The sequence below is a fragment of the Bufo gargarizans genome, chromosome 10 (genome assembly GCF_014858855.1).
Source record: "Bufo gargarizans isolate SCDJY-AF-19 chromosome 10, ASM1485885v1, whole genome shotgun sequence".
Classification (NCBI taxonomy): Eukaryota; Metazoa; Chordata; class Amphibia; order Anura; family Bufonidae; genus Bufo; species Bufo gargarizans.
In genome coordinates, this window is record NC_058089.1 from 37957389 (window position 1) to 37978290 (window position 20902).

The 20902-nt window shown below is 45.4% G+C and overlaps 1 protein-coding gene across 1 annotated transcript; it reads left to right on the top strand.

Moving 5' to 3' along the window:
* Positions 1-10067: 10067 nt before the first annotated feature.
* ARL2 (ADP ribosylation factor like GTPase 2) lies at positions 10068-20495 on the top strand. Its single transcript, XM_044270080.1, has 5 exons — positions 10068-10205; positions 12087-12197; positions 14901-15063; positions 15308-15388; positions 20065-20495. Exons 1-5 carry the CDS (start codon positions 10141-10143, stop codon positions 20197-20199), a joined length of 555 nt encoding a protein of 184 aa, XP_044126015.1. The 5' UTR covers positions 10068-10140; the 3' UTR covers positions 20200-20495.
* Positions 20496-20902: the final 407 nt, after the last annotated feature.

Sequence of the window (20902 nt, forward strand, 5' to 3'; positions counted from 1 at the left end):
AACGGGATCAGTGAGGCTGGCATTAAAGGTGAGGGGGAACCTAAGACATCCCTATCCTTAGCCACTGATCTTACCATAGCTGTTATTCCCTGAAGCATCGGGTTAGTGAAGGGAGGTATAGTCATCTGCAGACCCCAAAGACCTGCCAATTGAGGAGGGGTAACAGAAACAAGATCCATATCCACTCCGTAAATGTGCTGAGTTTTGGAGTTAAGTTGGAGCCACCGTCTCATAATTATTGCCTTGTAATACACATATGGGTCTGGAAGCCCGAATCCGCCGTGCTCCTTCCTCATCGACAATCTAGCATAGGGTAATCTTGCTCTTTTCTTATTCCATAGGAACTTCGAAAAGGAGGACTTAATTTGCTGAAAGAAACTCTTGGGAATAAAAATAGGGAGCATCTGTAAGACGTATAATAGTTGGGGCATGATAAAGGTCTTAAGAAGGTTCTTACGACCCATCCAGGAGATATATGGGACCGCCAGGGATGCCAGCTGACTTTGAAGCTTAGTTACCATAGGGGGAAAGTTAATTTTGTAAGCATTACCAAGTTCCCGGGGAATTTTGACTCCCAGATAAGTAAGGTATGACGGTTGCCACTTAAAGGGGGTAAGACCCTGAAGTTTGGTAACAACTGAAGGATGAGCCGAAACATTCATGGCTTCGGATTTAGTGCAATTCACTTTAAAATTAGAGAGCACACCAAACTTATCAAATACGTCTAACAGATGCGGGAATGCTTCCAAAGGATTGGTGACGAAGATCAACAGATCGTCCGCAAAGGCAGCAGTGTGCTGTTGGGGCAGTGGGTCTGGTAACTTCAATCCCTGAATATTAGGATGTTCCCTAATCGCCTGGATTAACGTCTCCATCACCATTATGAAGAGCGAAGGCGACAACGGACACCCCTGGCGGGTTCCATTAGTAATGGAGAACGCCGCTGAAAGAGTGCCGTTCACCCTCACTCTGGCTCCGGGCGAAGAATATAGTGACATGATCGCCTGAATAAATGCTGTAGGAATGCCAAAGCGGCCGAGGGCTCTCTGCATAAACATCCAGTCCACCCGGTCAAATGCTTTTTCAGCGTCAACACTAAGGAATACTAAGGGCTGAGAACACTTTTTAGCATAAGCCATGGCTGATAAGATTCTACATGAGTTGTGGTTGCCTTCACGCCCCGAAACAAAGCCAGCCTGTTCAGGATGTATTAATTCGGGCAGGAGTCGGCTCAATCTGGAAGCTAGAACTTTTGCCCATACCTTGACGTCAACATTCAGTAAGGATATCGGCCTATAGCTCCCACATTGCTCCAAGTCCTTACCTTCTTTCGGCAGTATGGTTATAATAGCTTCAAGGGACTGGGAATGCAGAGAGCCCCCGGCTAGCAATGAGCCACACCATCTAGTCATATGAGGAAGGAGCACAGGGAGGAACTTCTTATAGTAGCCTATAGGAAATCCGTCTGGACCCGGACTTTTTCCTAATGGCATGGAATTTATAATTACCCTGAGTTCCTTTTCCGTGATAGGCTGAAGGAGTGAAGCACAATCCCCAGCCTTAATAGTTGGGAGATGTAGCGAGTTTAAAAAGTCGTCCATCATCTTAAGCCTCCCATCCCCCGTTGCCAATTCACTACCCCTTAAATTATAAAGCTGAGCATAGAAATCTTTAAAGGCTGCCGCTATCTCCGCCGTTTTAGTCACCCTGTTACCAGCCGAATTCTTTATCCCCTGGATATACGCGGCATCTGTACGTTGTTTAATGAGGCGGGACATATATTTCGAGCCCCTATCTCCGTGAGCATACATTTTCACCTTAGCGTACTGATACGCCTTTGCAGACTGCACATTAAGCAAGTCTTTTAACTGACCCCTCAAGAGCGTGAGGTCCTCCTGGACCCGCAAGGTCTGAGCCCGCTTACGAAGGGATTCTAAGCTAGTGATCTGGGACAATAAGGATTGTAGTTGTTTTTGCCTATCACGTTTGATCTTACAGCCTAGAGAAATGAGCTCGCCCCGGATTACAGCTTTGTGCGTCTCCCAGGCTGTCATCATAGAGGTGTCCTCCGGGGAATTCTCCTGAAAAAACAATGTGAGTTTTTGAAGTAATGACTTACAATCGGCATCCCTATCTAGAAGGGTTTCGTTTAAGCGCCAGGTTTTCGCCCGTGCAGACAGGCCAGTAAGGCATATAGAAACCGATACCGGTGCATGATCAGAAACAGTCACTGGGCCTATATTAGCAGAACGTACTAGCTCTAGGTGCTGTTCAGAAACAAACATGTAATCAAGCCTCTGAAAGGTGCCATGCACGGCCGAGAAGAACGTAAAATCTTTAGCCGTGGGGTGAAATAGCCTCCAAACATCCACTAGGCCAGTTCTCTTCAGCGTACCATAGACACCTCCCAGAGAACGTTGAGAATGACTGGACAAACCAGACGAAGTATCTAGCGCTGGCGACAGGGCCAAGTTAATGTCCCCTCCCACAATTCTGACCCCTTCAGCAAAGGTATCAAGTTTAGATAGTGTCTTCTTGAGCCAAAGCCCTTGACCTCTATTGGGGGCATATAAATTCACTAGGGTAACAATATCTGACCCTATCTTGCCCTTCACAAACAGGAATCGCCCCTCCGGGTCCGCCTGCGTCAAAATATGCGAAAATGGTATGGTATTAGCAATAGCAATGCTCACTCCTCTGGATGACTTTTCAAAGGTGCTATGAAACCACATTTTAAAGTGAAGCTTCGTCATGCAGGGAGTACGGCCCACCTTAAAATGAGTTTCCTGCAAAAAGCATACGTCCGTTTTAGACTGACGCAACAATCTGCAAACTTGTGAGCGCTTCTGTGGTGTATTCATGCCTCTAACATTAAAAGAAGTACAGATTACTTAATGTCATAGTGTTAGGTTTCTAGAGCCCAACCCGGCGATACACAACCCTGTGCTGCGTTGAGAGTAGGGGAGGGAAAAGGGGGTAAGGAGAGAGGGGACGGAAAAACCAAAGGAGACAAGGACAAGGGGGGGGGGGGGTACAAAACACACAAAAACATAAGATCCACATCAGTGAACTACCAAAACTGAATGGCAGTATGGAGTGTTGGCAAACTGACAAAGGGCAATAGAAGCAAGCCCACAAATAGAAATACACTCCTATACCTAGGCCTCGTCTGGGAGTGGGGGTAATCAGACGAAGCAAAACTGAGAACAACATATGGGCCTGGAGGAGGTCCATCAGGCCCGTGCCTCACAGGCACATTCAAACTGTAAATCAGAGAACACATGGCAAGTAGATAATAACATATGTAGGCAATGTAACATATATATCATACCCGATATGGAAGCACAGGGTGGTGTGATGGAGCCATTGCTCATACACTACTGCCTGCCCTGTGAATCCACTCTCGGTTAAAGCAAACTCACATGATGGGTCAGAACTCCCCATCACATTATTGCATCAATCAAACAGGTAAGACCCGCTACAAGTAAACACTCTCGTCGCAGAAACAAGCGACTACCATCTGGAGGCCACATAAAGCGCCATACCAGCACCTATAGTGCTAGTCTATGCTGAGACCTCTCACGTGTTAGCAATGTCCCGGCTGGAGGATTTCTTCTTTTTCGGCTGCGACCAGGATCCCGGGTCAGGTAAGTCCGGCAGCAACTCTTCCGAAGTATCGATCTGGAGCCAAGATGGTATCTCAATAGGCGCGATCTGGAGGATGAGCCAAGCAGCTGGCAAGTCGGATGGGTTCTTGATTATGCACCTCCGGCCATTACTGGAAAAAGCCAGGCCAAACGGAAACAGCCACCTGTACATGATGTTGTTGGCCTTCAGGTGGTCTGTTAGAGGACGTAGCAATCTCCTCTTGTTGAGGGTAGCTGGCGAGATATCCTGGAATAGCTGGATCCGCTCACCGCCATGTTGCAAATCAGAGCGGCTCCTTGCCTCTTTAAGCAAAGCCACAGTGTCCAGGTAATTTAACAAACCGCATACAATGTCCCTGGGGGGGTCGTTCGGTTTAGGCACCGGTCTCAGGGCCCTGTGGGCTCTCTTGACTACTATCGTAGCCGCTCTGTCCTCTCCCAGGAGATCCGAGAAAATGGAGGAAACCGCAGCCAATATCTGGTCAGGTAAGACAGCTTCAGTGACTCCTCGGATCCTAACATTCCTCCTTCGGCTGCGGTTCTCTTGGTCTTCCAAGAGGGTGAAGGCCGTGTTAATAGATTCGGCCTGTAAGGCAGTTCGTTTCTCCAGGTGAGAGCTGAAGGCAACCATGTCGGCTTGATTATGTTCCAAGGCCTCGACCCTGTGCCCCATCTGTTTCAGGTCGCCTTTTATATCTGCCAGTTCTTTCATCACTGGGGTTATAGCGTGGGATAGCGCTTGCTTGAGAAACCGCTTTGTGATACGGTCTTGTGCCCCATTACCGCTAGCCACTGTAGAGTCAGAGACACTGCCTGCATCCGATTCAAGAGATTGGTCTCTCCGGCGCTCAGGCGCCATCTTGCGCGCGCGGTCTCCCGCCGAGGCGGCCGCTTTACTGAGAAACTTCTCCATGTCAGCGCTCTTCAACTCTGGTTTCGCGGGTTCTCTCAGGTCTTTGGCTTTATCCTTTCCGGATTTGACCATCCTGGTAGCAGTTACAGCCAAGGTATGAGCTATGCACGGGCCTAGTGTGGTGGAGCGAGCTAACACACGTCCACCATGCTCTCAGTCCAGGCTCCGCCCCCTACTGCCCTGGCATTTAAGGGGCCCTAATGTGTGAGAAGTAGTTTGAAATCAAAATGTGAAAAAAATTCCCTGTGAAATCCGAAAGGTGCTCTTTGGAATGTGGGCCCCTTTGCCACCCTAGGCTGCAAAAAAGTGTCACACATTTGGTATCGCCGTACTCATGAGAAGTTGGGCAATGTGTTTTGGGGTGTCATTTTACATATACCCATGCTGGGTGAGAGAAATATCTCGGCAAAAGACAACTTTTACAAATTTTTTTATACAAAGTTGGCATTTGACCGAGATATTTATCTCACCCAGCATCGTCTAAATTCTCTGGGATACCTTATGCACACAGCTTCCTGGCGTACAAGTTGCGGTATCCATAGTTAGTCTCCATGGATTCGCCCCGATGGGCACAGTCGGCAAGGTATTTCGTGATGGGCATAGTGAGTTTATGGAAGTTTTAATTTTTTGTCACAAGTTAGTGGAATATGAGACTTTGTAAGGAAAGAAAATAAATAAAAAAATCATCATTTTCCGCTAACTTGTGACCAAAAATAAAAAGTTCTATGAACTCACTATGCCCATCAGCGAATACCTTAGGGTGTCTACTTGGGGTTATTTGTGGGGTTTTTCTACTGTCTGGGCATTGTCGAACCTCAGGAAACATGACAGGTGCTCAGAAAGTCAGAGCTGCTTCAAAAAGCGGAAATTCACATTTTTGTACCATAGTTTGTAAACGCTAAAACTTTTACCCAAACCATTTCTTTTAAACCCAAACATTTTTTTTATCAAAGACATGTAGAACAATAAATTTAGAGAAAAATTTATATATAGATGTCGTTTTTTTTTTATTTTACAACTGAAAGTGAAAAATTTCATTTTTTTGCAAAAATTTCAGTAAATAACAAAAAAAGTAAAAATGTCAGCAGCAATGAAATACCACCAAATGAAAGCTCTATTAGTGAGAAGAAAAGGAGGTAAAATTCATTTGGGTGGTAAGTTGCATGACCGAGCAATAAACGGTGAAAGTAGTGTAGTGCAGAAGTGTAAAAAGTAGGTCTGATCATTAAGGGTGTTTAAGCTAGGGGAGCTGAGGTGGTTAAAGATGATGCTGTCTGATTGTTCTTTATGATATTATTTTCCTTTTGTTTCTTTGACCACATATTAATTTTCAGCAATTCCTACCATTATATATATCAATATTTGTACTGACCTTTTATCATTTTCCCTATTCCATGTACTGTGAACCCTCATGAGGGTTTCTATGTCATTTTCTCTGGTACGGTCCCAATAACTTGTTTTTGTACGATCTTTTACTGCCCCATTTTTGTAAAGTCTTTAATTCTTTATGAGTTTTAAACTCTTTGCAACCTACGCTGTACATATATGGTGGAAGTTACGTCTTTAAGCATGGCACCCACTTGCATGGGTGCCGTAGCCGCCAGATTTCTGCTGTTTCAAACAGCAGAGATCCACGGTACATGTATGCAATCAGCCATAGGACTCATTGCACACATTTCACCATTGAGATACATCTAAGGCTACTTTCACACTCGCGTTTGGTGCGCATCCGTCATGGATCTGTACAGACGGATCCGTTTAGATAATACAACCGTCTGCATCGGTTCAGAACGGATCCGATTGTATTATCTTTAGCATAGCCAAGACTGATCCGTCTTGAACACCATTGAAAGTCAATGGAGGAAGGATCCGTTTTCTATTGTGCCAGATTGTGTTTTAGAAAACAGATCTGTCCCCATTGACTTACACTGTGTGTTAGAACAGATCCGTTTGGCTCAGTTTCGGGAGACGGACAACAAAACGCTGCAGGTAGTGTTTTGGTGACCGTCTCCAAAGCGGAATGGAGACAGAGCGGAGGCAATCTGATGCATTCTGAGCAGATCCTTTTCCATTCAGAATGCATTTGGGCAAAACTGATCCGTTTTGGACCGCGTGTGAGAGCCCTGAACGGATCTCACAAACGGGAAGCCAAAACGCCAGTGTGAAAGTAGTAGACTAAGCAGTCCGGCAGCGGGAGCCACTTGCTCAGGTGAGATCAGGGAACCTGTTTACTAATAGCCTGAAGCCTCAAGAAGGTTTCAGCAGCTATTAGTTGAATATACCAATACAGGCCACAGATGGCAGCAGTGTATTGTTGTATTGAAAATTAAATGTTCAGTGATGACTATATAGCCATCAATGAACACAATGGGCAATCTAATGATTGCCAGTTATATTCACCCACGGTAAATAAAAAAAAATATAAAAAAAAAAAAATATATATATGTATATATATATAAAATAACGAAAAAAGGGCAGCACTCCATCAAGTAAAAAATGAAAAAATTCTTTAATTACCCATATGGGACAAGCTTGTCCCATATGGGTAATTAAAGAATTTTTTCATTTTTTACTTGATGGAGTGCTGCCCTTTTTTCGTTATTTTATCTATTTGGATTGGCTTTTATCCACATTGGGCCAGTTGCACCCACATTTCTCATCGACGGTGCTGCCACTGAACTCTTTTATATATATATATATATATATATATATATATATATATATATATATTAGGGCTGCAGTAAACGAATATTTTTGTAATCGAGTATTCTATCGATTATATTTCTCGATTCATCGAGTAATCTAATAAGAAAAAGCTACTTAAAGTAACGTACGTAATTAGGTATGTATAAAGTTATTGGTTTGAAGGGGTTAATAACTTTATACATGCCTAATGCCAAGGTGCTTCCATTAACCCCTCCAAACCAATAACTTTATACATGCCCATTGGGTTTGGAGGGGTTAATGGAAGCACCTTGGCATTAGGCATGTATAAAGTTATTGGTCTGAAGAGGTTAATGAAAGCACCTTGGAGGTGCCTTCATTAACCCCTCTCTAAACCAATAACTTTATACATGCCAAGGTGGTGCTTGCAGCCTCCATTAACCACTCTCTCTCCATCTGCCTCCCCCCAGCCTCTGATCTGCTTGCCCCCGCCCTCTGATCTGCTTGCCCCCAGCCTCTGATCTGCTTTCCCCCCCAGCCTCTGATCTGCCTCCCCCCCCCAGCCTCTGATCTGCCTCCCCCCCCAGCCTCTGATCTGCCTCCCCCCCCCCAGCCTCTGATCTGCCTCCCCCCCCCCAGCCTCTGATCTGCCTCTCCCCCCCCAGCCTCTGATCTGCCTCTCCCCCCCCAGCCTCTGATCTGCCTCTCCCCCCCCAGCCTCTGATCTGCCTCCCCCCCCCAGCCTCTGATCTGCCTCCCCCCCCAGCCTCTGATCTGCCTCCCCCCCAGCCTCTGATCTGCCTCCCCCCCCAGCCTCTGATCTGCCTCCCCCCCCCCCAGCCTCTGATCTCCCTCCCCCCCCAGCCTCTGATCTCCCTCCCCCACCGCTGATATGCCCCCTCTGGTAACGCAACCCCCCCCCCCCCTCCCTCCCTCCCCAGTATTAATCATTGGTGGCAGTGGCCACAGGGTCCCCCTCCTCCCCCCCCCCCCATCATTGGTGTCAGTGTCAGTTCAGATCGGAGCCCCAGCAGTGTAATGCTGGGGCTCCGATCGGTTACCATGGCAGCCAGGAGTCACGCTACTGAAGCCCTGGCTGCCATGGTATGTTAGTGAGCAGAGAGCAGCGCATTATACTCACGTGCGCTGTGGCCGCCGGTCGCTCCTTCTTCTGTCTGTGCGGCGGATTGCTAATGCTTACAGCATTAGCAATGCGCCGCACAGACCTATGAGAAGGAGCGACCGCCGGCCACAGCGCACGTGAGTATAATGCGCTGCTCTCTGCTCACTAACATACCATGGCAGCCAGGACTTAAGCAGCGTCCTGGCTGCTATGGTAACCGATCGGAGCCCCAGCATTACACTGCTGGGGCTCCGATCGGAACTGACACTGCCACCAATGATGGGGGGGAGGAGGGGGACCCTGTGGGATATGGCCGGCACAGTCATTGGTAGCGCAGTGGCCACAGTCCCTCCCCTCCTCCTCCTACTCAGTCCCTCCCCTCCTCCTCCTACTTGGTCTTCAGCGGCAGCCGCGCACAGTGGGGAGGGAGAGACTCCCTCCTCCTCCTCCCTAAGCTGTGCCGGCCGCTCAGTCCTGCCTCTCTGGCCTCCGGAGGACACGGAAGCGGTGAGTGAGACGCTTAATTTCACTCCCGCTCCGTGATCACGTGATCTGAACGATTCCTCGATGCAGGGAAACTGCATCGATGAATTTTTTGACTCGATTTAATCGAGTTATTCGAATAATCGTTTCAGCCCTAATATATATATATAAATCCAGAAAATGAGCGGCACTCCAATGGAAGAAAAACAAGTGAACTTCCATTGGAGTGCCGCTAATTTTTCTGGATTTACACATCGGGGCAAGAAGCCTATTCCCCTAGTGACGTGCACCCTACCTTTTGTAACTAAAATCACCAGTGCCGCCATTTTTTCTTGAAATATATATATATATATATATATATATATATAAAAGTTCAAATCATCTTGCTTTCCCTAAAATAAAAATACTTAACCAGTAAAAAAATAATTATCAGCCCGAACTATTAAAATATATCAACATTAATCCCATACGGCGAATGGTGTAACGGAAAAAAATGGCCATTTAGTCATTTTTGTCACTTTAACTATCCCACCATTTTTTAAATAAAAAGTAATAAAAAAGTCACACACATTTCAAAATGGTATCACTAAAAAGAACAGGCCGTCCTACCAAGAATGAGCCCTCACACAGCTCCATATGCATAACTATAAAAAAGTTCTAGTGGTCAGAATATGGTGATGAAAAATAAAATGTTATTTTTTTTCAGTATTAAAATGCAAGAAAAACTATAAAAGTATGGTCTTGTTGTAATCATACTGACTTGGAGAATGAAGGTCACAGGTCAATTTTACCGCATAGTGAACGCCATGCAAAAAACTAAACTGAATTGCTTTTTTTCCCCCCAATTTTACCCCATTTGGAGTTTTTTTCCTGCTTCCCACTACATTGTATGTGACCATAAATGGTGCCATTAGAAAGTACAACTTGTCCTGCAAAAAATAAGCCCTCATAAGGCTACGTGAACGGAAAAATAAAAAAGTTATGAGAAAATGGAAAAATCACCCGATCCTCTAATAGTTAATGATACTGATGAATTAGTAAAGATTTATTTATTAATTTGGTTCAGAACCAAATTAATAATACATTCATCTTTGCGTTCTCTATTGCTTTTGAACGTCAGGAGCAAAATGTCAGAATACACATAAAGTTGTTAAAAAAAACAACGCACCGTCTCCATGATAACAGCGCGTCCAATTGGACCCCTCAGTCCAGGAAGCTGAAGATCGGTTGGTCATGTGATCACTACGCTGTAGCTGATTGGCTAGGTATTGCTCCACACTCATCCGTCAGGAAAGTGAACGTTCGACAACATGGGGCTGCTAACTATCCTGAAGAAGATGAAACAGAAGGAGCGGGAGGTGCGGCTGCTCATGCTGTATCCTGGACGTGCGCTGTGAGGGCGTTAATAAGGGCTTTTATAGGAAGCTGCGTTTCTTTCCAGGTGTGAGGCTGCGTTTTCTCCTGGGCCAGGAATGAATGGGGATAGATGTGACATCCGGGGTATGGCCAGGCACACAGACCTGACTTATGGTGGCCCTCTGGTACATCCAGGAGGTATTTCCTGTTATGTGGCCCTGTGTAGTCAGGCTGGCTCCATGGGCGTTACTGCCAGGGATACAGGCATAGCAGCTGCTGTGGGGCCCATCTCCAGTCAGACACGTGCAGGTAATGATATATGGGGCAATGGAAGAGCACATTACTGTTTGCATTGTTTCTGTGTATCATCCTGTTACATCACTGTGAGCCTTATTGCTGTGACCTCATTATGCACAGTGATGTCACAGCACAGGCAGATTTTCCCACTGCTGTGACATCACTGTGTGCGTTAACCCGGTACTTCAGGAAAACCATAATTATAGGCTGCTCATGTTCTGAACTTGCTAGTGATCTCATTGGGCCCCATTACAAGATTTGCTATGGGGGCCCCATGACTTAGCCATCTGTTGTAGTTTCCCCTTTGGCATGGCACTAAACACCAGAACGGATTCCATGGTTTTCTTTGGGATCGTTTCCGCCATGTGGGGCCTCAGGTGTAACGCCAGATGTCTTCTTTCTGCCGGACAGAAAAACGTAGCTTGTAGCGGTTTTCTGTCTGGCTTTATGGACGCCGGAGCAGTGCACAAAAATGTCATCAGTTGTGTCCGGCTCACACATGAAACAACTTTGTGAACTCTGCCTAAGGGTTTATTCAGAGTACAGATGTCCTGGCGCTTTTTAAAGGGATTTTCCATCCTTGAGGGTCTTTCGGGCTGACCTCCTCCACATGGTTAGAATTGTGAAGCCTGCTCCCTGCCGCCGTGGTCTGGCTCCTTCTCATCACTGCTGCCCCGCTCCAGTCCCCGCTTGTCAACATCTAGTTTGGCGGCAGCCAATCAGTGGGTCACATGTTGAAAAAGGGACATGTCACCACTGTGGGCAATGATTGGCTGCAGCACCCATCAATCCGGATGTTGACATGCGGGAATTGGAGTATTGTTCACTTTCAGGCAGAACCCCCACGTGGCCTGACTTGGGGATGGGAAGCATACTTACCTGGTCCCCGCCGCTGGGTTATGACTCCTTTTGCTCCCGTGCCTGACATCTGTCTGTACTGTTAAGGCCTCATGCACACGACCGTATTTTTGTCCCGCATCTAATGTTGCACAAACTTGTGGTTTCAAGTTCGGCGTACAAGGTTCGGGTTATCTAACAATTCAGTTATGGATTCCGCTACCACGGACCACAAGTTAGCGGAATCCATAACGGAATTCTTAGATAACTTGAAATCACAAGTTTGCTCAACACTACTATGTGGACCTCTTCTTTCAGTATGTCCGTTCCGCTGCCCTGCGCAAAAAACGTAATATATATATATATATATATATATATATATATATATATATATATATATATATATATATATATATATATAATACGGATAAGAATAGGATCTGTGTTTTGCAGATCCGCGATTTGAAGACCGCAAAACGGATACAGTAGTGTTTGTGAGGCCTAAAGGAGTTTTCCAGGAAGAGGCCATTATTGTGTGCTGGTGAGGACCTATCACCCACTATACCCACTGATCAGCAGAACAAAGCCCCGGTGGGCTCGGGCACACGGACACACGTGAGCCACTGCCTGGTACTGCAGCATTTGAATGGGCCAAATATTGAATGTCCTGGTGATTAAAAATTATTGGGAGGTTGGATGTCGTAACTTTCCTGGCTTTTGTAGTAGTAGTCTGCATTTCTTTCTTTTTTCCTTAACTTATTGTTAGTGGCTTAGATAACGCTGGCAAAACCACGATCCTGAAGAAATTTAATGGTGAAGATATAAACACAATCTCTCCGACTCTGGGATTCAACATCAAAACTTTGGAACACCGAGGGTAACGTACCGTGATATATTCATAGAGGATTCAGCCACGTATTTCCCTTTTTTCTATATTCTAGATTTTTATTTAATTATTATTTTTCCCCTTGATATCAATGTGCTCCCTGCCCCCATTCTTGTGGCCTCCCCTGCTCAGGACACATCTAATAGCTGCTTGTGGAGGAGTACTGGGACGTTCGCTGTAACAGGCCAGTATGAATTCGGCCATTCTGTGGTGATTGTCACACGGCCAAGAACTGTCTGGCAGAAACTGCACACTGTTTACCAGGACTTGGCACCAAGTACAAGTGAAGAACATAAAAAGACCCAAGAAAATATGCATTATCTGTAGTTGGTCCCAAACCCCAGCAACGTCTGCCAAACCACTTGCAGGTTGTTGGCACATGGTTCTCAGCAACATGGCAGCTACCATGGCTTGGCACTAAGGCTATTTTCACACTTGCGTTTTTGCCTGATCCGGCAGGGATCACCAAAAACACTTCCGTTTCTGATAATACAACCGGCTGCATCCGTTATGAATGGATCCGGTTGTATTATCTTTAAAATAGCCAAGACGGAGCAGGCATGAACACCATTGAAAATCAATGGGGGACGGATCCGTTTTCTATTGTGTCCGAGAAAACTGATCCTGCAACATTGACTTACATTGTGTGTCATTCCGGATCCATTTTGCTCCACATCCCATGCCAGACAGGAAAAAAAAACATTGCTTGCTGCAGTTTGCTCTCCGGTATGGGAACGCAACCAAACGGAACTGAATGCATTTTGGAGCATTTTGTTCTGTTCAGTTCTGAAGCGTTTTTCTGTTATTGAGATCCTCTGCCAGATCTCCATACCGGAAAACGGCAATGCAAATGTGCAAGTAGCCTAAGCGGGTTTTAATCATGGAACAGAATTATCAGTTATCGTTAAAAGACTACCAATCCATGTAAGTGGTTCTCCTTCCTGGATGGGAATGGCAATCCGGGATCTCTCATGTTACCTGGTGGTTATGCAGATCCTTATCCATCTCCCCTGAGAAGTGGGAAATACATAGGGAGAATAAGGGCTATACAAATATAGCAGGGTAAGCTTCCTGTATATGGCTGGCCTTGTACTTTGGAGAATGATGCAATAAAGAAAGTTGAAGGGAGAGATCTACTATGGTGGCAAACCTCCCATTGTTAGAAAATCCCAAAGAGGAACTATAGCAGCAGCGCACTTGCCTCTACCGCTTCCCAATACTTATCCATGCAAGCCCAATCCCGCCCAGTCCCCTTAGTGCCCCCTTTGTGCCCTCACACGGTAATTATGCCACCACATAATAGTTATGACCCTTTTTGCCCCCACACTGCAGAATGCTCCCTTAATGCGCTCAAACTGAAGAATACTCTTAGTGTCCCCTTCACAGTAGTTATGCCCCCTTAGTGTTTCACACAGTAGATATGCCTCCTTAGTGCCCCCTTGACAGCAGTTATGCCCACCTAGTGTGTCACACCAGTAGAATGTCCTCGTAGTGCCCCACACAGTAATGTCCCCTTAGTGCCCCTACACTGCTAAAATACTCCCTCATTGCCCCTTGACAGTACTGATGCCCACTTAGTGCCCCACACACAAGAATGTCCTCTTAGTGCCCCTATCACAGTAGTTATGCCCCCCTTACCATAGTGCTGTCCCCTCAATTCCCCCTTACAGCAGTGTTGCCCCTTTTGTGTTAATAAAATTAAAAAGTAATACTCGCCTAGCCCCATTCCCTCCAGGATCACAGCACATCTTGCTCTCCCCAGCAGCAGGTGCGGAGCTTGTGGAATGATCCTGTACGCTCCTCCTGTCACCACATTGCAGCTGCTGCTATGGAGAGCACAGGCCGGTGAATAGTGGAGCAGGGAGCTGATGGTTCCTTGCTTCACCATTGCATTCACATGTAATCGGGGCGTACCACGGGACAGCTGCCAGATCCGGGACAGTTGGGATGTATGTGGGGTTTACGCACAGCAATAAACAGTAAACAGTTCTGCCATATACATGTCATTTTGGCATTAACTATAATATTGTACATACATTTGGATGCAGAGAGGAGAAGTTTCTCTTGGGGTGGTGGGCTGTACTCTCTCCTCCATGTTGACTGGTGGTCAAACACTAATTTAATATGTGAGCTTTGTGCAGTATAAGTTCTAGGCAGTATCAAACTAATTCTGCGTCCAGACATAGTGGTAGAAAACCCATATAGATTTAGCCACAGATCCGTGGCAACACCACGGCAAAACCTGCATGTTACACGCGGATTGTGCTGTGGATTCACCACAGATCTCACCCCTATGGATTGAAGCTGTGAAATCTATGGCAGCGTAATTAATTTAATGGATTTAAAAAATCTGCAGCATGCACGTTTTTTCTCTGGGAGTTTTGCTGATAAATGTGGGTGGGATTTTGAAAATCACTTCTACGTGTATTATACTATAATGTTGTGGCATGAAATCCACTGCAGATCTGCAGCATGTGAACTAAGGGGAACAATATGAAATGACCTTGCTGGATCAATACTGTTACATCATATGCACATTTTCCAGCCTGGCCTTTTTGATCTTAGTAACATAGTACATAAGGCCGAAAAAAGACATTTGTCCATCCAGTTCGGCCTGTTATCCTGCAAGTTGATCCAGAGGAAGGCATCTTTATGCATTGCTTATTCATGTGCTTTATGTATATGTTCATGTAGGTTCAAACTGAATATGTGGGATGTTGGCGGCCAGAAGTCCTTGCGATCATATTGGAGGAATTACTTTGAGAGCACAGATGGTCTCATTTGGGTCGTAGACAGCGCAGACCGCGCTCGCTTACAAGACTGTGCTCAAGAACTATCCGGGCTCTTGTTGGAAGAGGTAAGAACCCGTGTCTGTTACTTCTTATTCCTGATCATATAAGAGCTGTGGGAAGTTTACCCCTATATTAGAGGTAGACGTTCCAAAACAAGATTTTTGCCACTGTCCAATGAATAGGGGGAGGAGAAGACGCAGGGAATTCAGATTACATATGGCTTCTGTCTACTAAACGGGCTGCAGTGATCATATTGGCCATGTTCTGACAGGATACTCCTTATCATTGTGTCTTTTCTTTTTTGTTCAGAGGTTGTCTGGAGCAACATTATTGGTGTTTGCCAATAAACAAGATTTACCTGGTGCACTGTCCAAAGATGCGATCCGAGAGGTGAGTTCTTCACCCGTCTGTTATGTGACGTTCTGACGCAGATCATCACCCCAATGTACAATTGATTCATAACCTTGACAAATGTCATGTAATAGGTCTGAATTATTCACATTTCAGCAATTCATAATTCTAAATTGTTAAAGGATAACTGTCATATTTTTTTTAATTTATTTTTGCTAAAGTGTAGGGCAAGTGATGGGTAACAATTTTGCAATAGACTTTATTTAGCCAAAACATTTATTTTTGGTAGAAACTGGGGCTGAAATGTCCCTTAGCAGCACTATTCAAAAGAGCGTTGCTAATGGCCATCCGTCCATTAGAAAAGACGGGCTGTGCTTCTGCCTCGTGCTTCCCTGGGAGACAGAAGGCTGGGCACAGGAGTCTTAGGAGTTAAAATTAAATTTATATTCCCCCTTTCTATGCAATCTAATGCTCCGTAACATTCACTGACCTGCGATCCCTGTGATAATAATTCATGTAGCAGCCGCCAGAAGTAGAAGCACTGTGCGCAGTGAGCCGGCTGCTTCATGAATTATCACAGGGATCACAGGTCAGTGAATTGTTACCTATCCAGGGCCGTCTTTAATATTGATTGGACCCTGGGCAAAAATTTACTTGGGCCCCCTGGATCCCGCCTTCCCACACCTTAGCAGGCAATCACGCCCTCCACCATAAAACACACACACAAAAAATCCACACATCTGGTAGAGTACAGTGAATGACTGTAAATACTTCCAGTTCTGAAGACTCCAGCGGCTCAGGATCAGTGCTCTGGGCAGCTGGGCTCAGGCTGGAAGTGGGGACCGCTCTGCAGGAAGGAGACCAGGGCTCGGCTCACCCTAGTGTTAGTGCACTCCACAGTATGCAGTATAGCACCCTATAGTATACAGCACCATACAGTATAGCACCCCACACTATACAGTACCCCACAGTATATAGTAGAGCAGTATAGCACCCCACAGTATGCAACACCTCACAGTATACAGTAGAGTAGTATAGCAACTCACCGTATACAGCACCCCAAACTATACAGCCCCCCACACTATACGGTACAGCAGTATAGCACTCCACAATATACAGCACCTACAGTATACGGTACAGCAGTATAGCACTCCACAATATACAGCACCTACAGTATATATCCCCCACAGTATACAGTACAGCAGTATAGCACTCCACAATATACATCCCCCACAGTATACAGTACAGCAGTATAGCACTCCACAATATACAGCACCTACAGTATACAGTACAGCACTCCACAATATACAGCCCCCCACTATACAGTAGTTTACAGTATATTAGCCTAACAGCCCATGTCACCTTTTTCGATGTAATCTTCACAAAAAAAGCTCCACAGTTAAGGCAAACTTCTACAGCAACACTCCTGGTAGAAAGGACCTTGATGACCTTATAGCCATGTGACCAGTAATATTGCTAGGTTACTGGTCACATGGTGATGATGTCATCTAAGGTCCTAGAGAATCACAGCTCTCGCAGTACGCTGCCTGGAGTGCCGGCTGGCATGGCATGACAGCCTGACACCCAGGGCAGTGGCTAGCAGGGCTCAAGAGGCAGCTGCCCCTTTTGCCCCTTGTTAAAGACAGCCCTGTACCTATCACTTGCCCTACACTTTAGCAAAAAAAAAAATATGACAGTTATCCTTTAAAGGGCATCTGTCAGCAGATTTGTATCTATGAAACTGGCTGACCTGTTACATGTGCACCTGGTAGCTGAAGGCATCTGTGTTGGCCCCATGTTCATATGTGCCCGCATTGCTGAGCAAAATTATGTTGTGATTCCTTCAGCCACTGTGATGTACCTGTATGTCATAGTGGCTGAGGGAATTGCTCGGCGCAGCAGCCCGCTCCATAGATGGCAGGTGCCGGCTATACAATACAGCAGGCACCCGGCTGCAATGACCTGAATTGGCGATGATGCTCAATCCGATCATTTAATCCCTCAGATGCCCTGATCAATGGCGATTGTGGCATCTGTGGAGTTAGGTAGAGCGAGGTGGCTCTCTCTAACCTTCTGAACGGGGCCTCCGCAGGTTCCCAGGCCTGTCATGGTATTCTGCCTGCAAAGGTGTGCATGAGGCACAGCTTAACAGGCAGAGCAGTAGAATCCCATTCACCATAATAGTTCTCTATCAGGGTGTTTGGGACAAGGGATCAAAATATCCTAGGTTCTAGCCCCCTAAGGGGGATAAAAATGATTATGTAAAAAATATATATACAGTACAGACCAAAAGTTTGGACACACCTTCTCATTCAAAGAGTTTTCTTTATTTTCATGACTATGAAAATTGTAGATTCACACTGAAGGCATCAAAACTATGAATTAACACATGTGGAATTATATACATAACAAAAAAGTGTGAAACTACTGAAAATATGTCATATTCTAGGTTCTTCAAAGTAGCCACCTTTTGCTTTGATTACTGCTTTGCACACTCTTGGCATTCTCTTGATGAGCTTCAAGAGGTAGTCACCTGAAATGGTCTTCCAACAGTCTTGAAGGAGTTCCCAGAGATGCTTAGCACTTGTTGGCCCTTTTTGCCTTCACTCTGCGGTCCAGCTCACCCCAAACCATCTCGATTGGGTTCAGGTCCGGTGACTGTGGAGGCCAGGTCATCTGGCGCAGCACCCCATCACTCTCCTTCATGGTCAAATAGCCCTTACACAGCCTGGAGGTGTGTTTGGGGTCATTGTCCTGTTGAAAAATAAATGATGGTCCAACTAACCGGATGGAATAGCATGCCGCTGCAAGATGCTGTGGTAGCCATGCTGGTTCAGTATGCCTTCAATTTTGAATAAATCCCCAACAGTGTCACCAGCAAAGCACCCCCACACCATCACACCTCCTCCTCCATGCTTCACGGTGGGAACCAGGCATGTAGAGTCCATCCGTTCACCTTTTCTGCGTTGCACAAAGACACGGTGGTTGGAACCAAAGATCTCAAATTTGGACTCGTCAGACCAAAGCACAGATTTCCACTGGTCTAATGTCCATTCCTTGTGTTCTTTAGCCCAAACAAGTCTCTTCTGCTTGTTGCCTGTCCTTAGCAGTGGTTTCCTAGCAGATATTCTACCATGAAGGCCTGATTCACACAGTCTCCTCTTAACAGTTGTTCTAGAGATGTGTCTGCTGCTAGAACTCTGTGTGGCATTGACCTGGTCTCTAATCTGAGCTGCTGTTAACCTGCGATTTCTGAGGCTGGTGACTCGGATGAACTTACCCTCCGCAGCAGAGGTGACTCTTGGTCTTCCTTTCCTGGGGCTGTCCGCATGTGAGCCAGTTTCTTTGTAGCGCTTGATGGTTTTTGTGACTGCACTTGGGGACACTTTCAAAGTTTTTCCCAATTTTTCAGACTGTTTGACCTTTGTTTCTTAAAGTAATGATGGCCACTCGTTTTTCTTTACTTAGCTGCTTTTTTCTTGCCATAATACAAATTCTAACAGTCTATTCAGTAGGACTATCAGCTGTGTATCCACCTGACTTCTCCACAACGCAACTGGTGGTCCCAACCCCATTTATAAGGCAAGAAATCCCACTTATTAAACCTGACAGGGCACACCTGTGAAGTGAAAACCATTTCAGGTGACTACCTCTTGAAGCTCATCAAGAGAATGCCAAGAGTGTGCAAAGCAGTAATCAAAGCAAAAGGTGGCTACTTTGAAGAACCTAGAATATGACATATTTTCAGTTGTTTCACACTTTTTTGTTATGTATATAATTCCACATGTGTTAATTCATAGTTTTGATGCCTTCAGTGTAATTCTACAATTTTCATAGTCATGAAAATGAAGAAAACTCTTAGAATGAGAAGGTGTGTCCAAACTTTTGGTCTGTACTGTATATATACATTTTAAAAGTTCAAGTCACCCCCTTTTCTCAAATTTACATATAAAAATAAATAAGCATTTAAATAATAAACATAGCAGGTATTGCAGTCTGAACTGTTAAAAGTATAAAATATTTTTCCTGCACAGTGTACACTACAACAGAAACAAAAATTAAAACTCGATTTGCAATTTAAAATAACATTTAAAAAAAAAAAAAAGGTTTTTACAGCTGTCTGGGAAAGCACATCAGTCTGCTTTCCTATACAAATTTTTATTTATTTTTTAAATAAAATGTGCTGTATGAGCAATGTACGCACATGTAGGAGAGAGATCTTCCCAATGCATTGGCTTTTGCAGTGGAAATACACCAAAACCCGCAATTTATTTTTACGCTGGATTTTCTGTGATGTTTGAACCTGGCCTAAAGGTGTTTATGGGGTAAATAATAAAAGAGAGAATACCCTGACTGCCCACAGCTCCCATTTTGATGTACAGGAAATACCTGTGGATGCCTGTTCAGTCACTGGCCACAGTGATGACCTGCCTCAGCCAGGGACTGATTGACTGAGCAGATATTTACTGTGTGTTGAGAGCAGATCAGGAAGCGGAGCAGCGACCCGGTAAGTGTCAGAACATGAGAAATGGTGATTGTGACAGTATCCTTTCCCCCCCCCCCCCCCTGCTTAGATTCCCCCCTTCCCAGACATTCCCTTGTAATTTCGTACCATATGTGTATGTATGAAATCTAAAGACACAGGTATTACTGACACTTTTTTATGTACGGTGTGGCTCTGGGCACAATTCTTACTTGTCTGTATTTTTCCATAGGCGTTGGAGTTGGATAACATCAAGACACATCACTGGTGCTTACAAGGGTGCAGTGCAGTGACTGGAGAAAACCTCCTCATAGGGATAGACTGGTTACTGGACGATATCTCCTCTCGTATTTTTACAGCAGACTGATCAATACTGGATAGAGGACATGATGGAAAAAGGAGAAGATATGGCCTTATTATTTATTACCTTTTTATTTAACTGATAATGTCTAACGCATCCACAGGAGACGTCATGTAATGACCACCGCGTCATGAGGCAGAAGTTGTCATTCAGATGACTGGATTTTGAGAAATCAAAGCTCTTAAAGGGGTATTCCCATCTCAGACAGCGATATGCCCCCATTGTCTCATAGGTGCGGGTCCCACCGCTGGGACCCGCACCTACGAGAACGAGGCGGGGAGCGCTGTGGCTGGAGGACCCCTGGGGTCCGTCCACCATCAGGCGCTGCTCCTATAGAAATGAATAGGAGCGCACCGCGCATGCACGACCCATGCTCCCATTCATTTTCGGCGGCCCCATAGAAATGAACAAAGGGCGGCTGCACATGCACAGTGCGCCCTCCGTCTATTTCCCCGCTCTGTTCTCTTTGTAAGTGCAGTTCCCATCGCTGGGACCCGCACTTACAATCAGACAATGGGGGCATATCCTAGCGATATGCCCCCATTGTCTTAGAGGGGAAAACCCCTTTTTAATATTCAACTTTTTCCTCAAAACCTGTTAACCTTACTGGCACCAGCTAACATTATAGTTTCTTTCATCTGGAGGTATTCCTGGGAAAAGCCTGTCAAAACTGACCGCCACAAGAAGAATTAATCTACTTATTAATGTC

Bases quoted from the DNA above. Each gene is read 5' to 3' on its own strand.
- ARL2 (XM_044270080.1), top strand. From the start codon at position 10,141: ATGGGGCTGCTAACTATCCTGAAGAAGATGAAACAGAAGGAGCGGGAG. The intron at 10,206-12,086 runs GTATCCTGGACG...ACTTATTGTTAG, and splicing joins GAGGTGCGGCTGCTCATGCT to TGGCTTAGATAACGCTGGCA. The intron at 15,389-20,064 runs GTGAGTTCTTCA...ATTTTTCCATAG, and splicing joins CCAAAGATGCGATCCGAGAG to GCGTTGGAGTTGGATAACAT.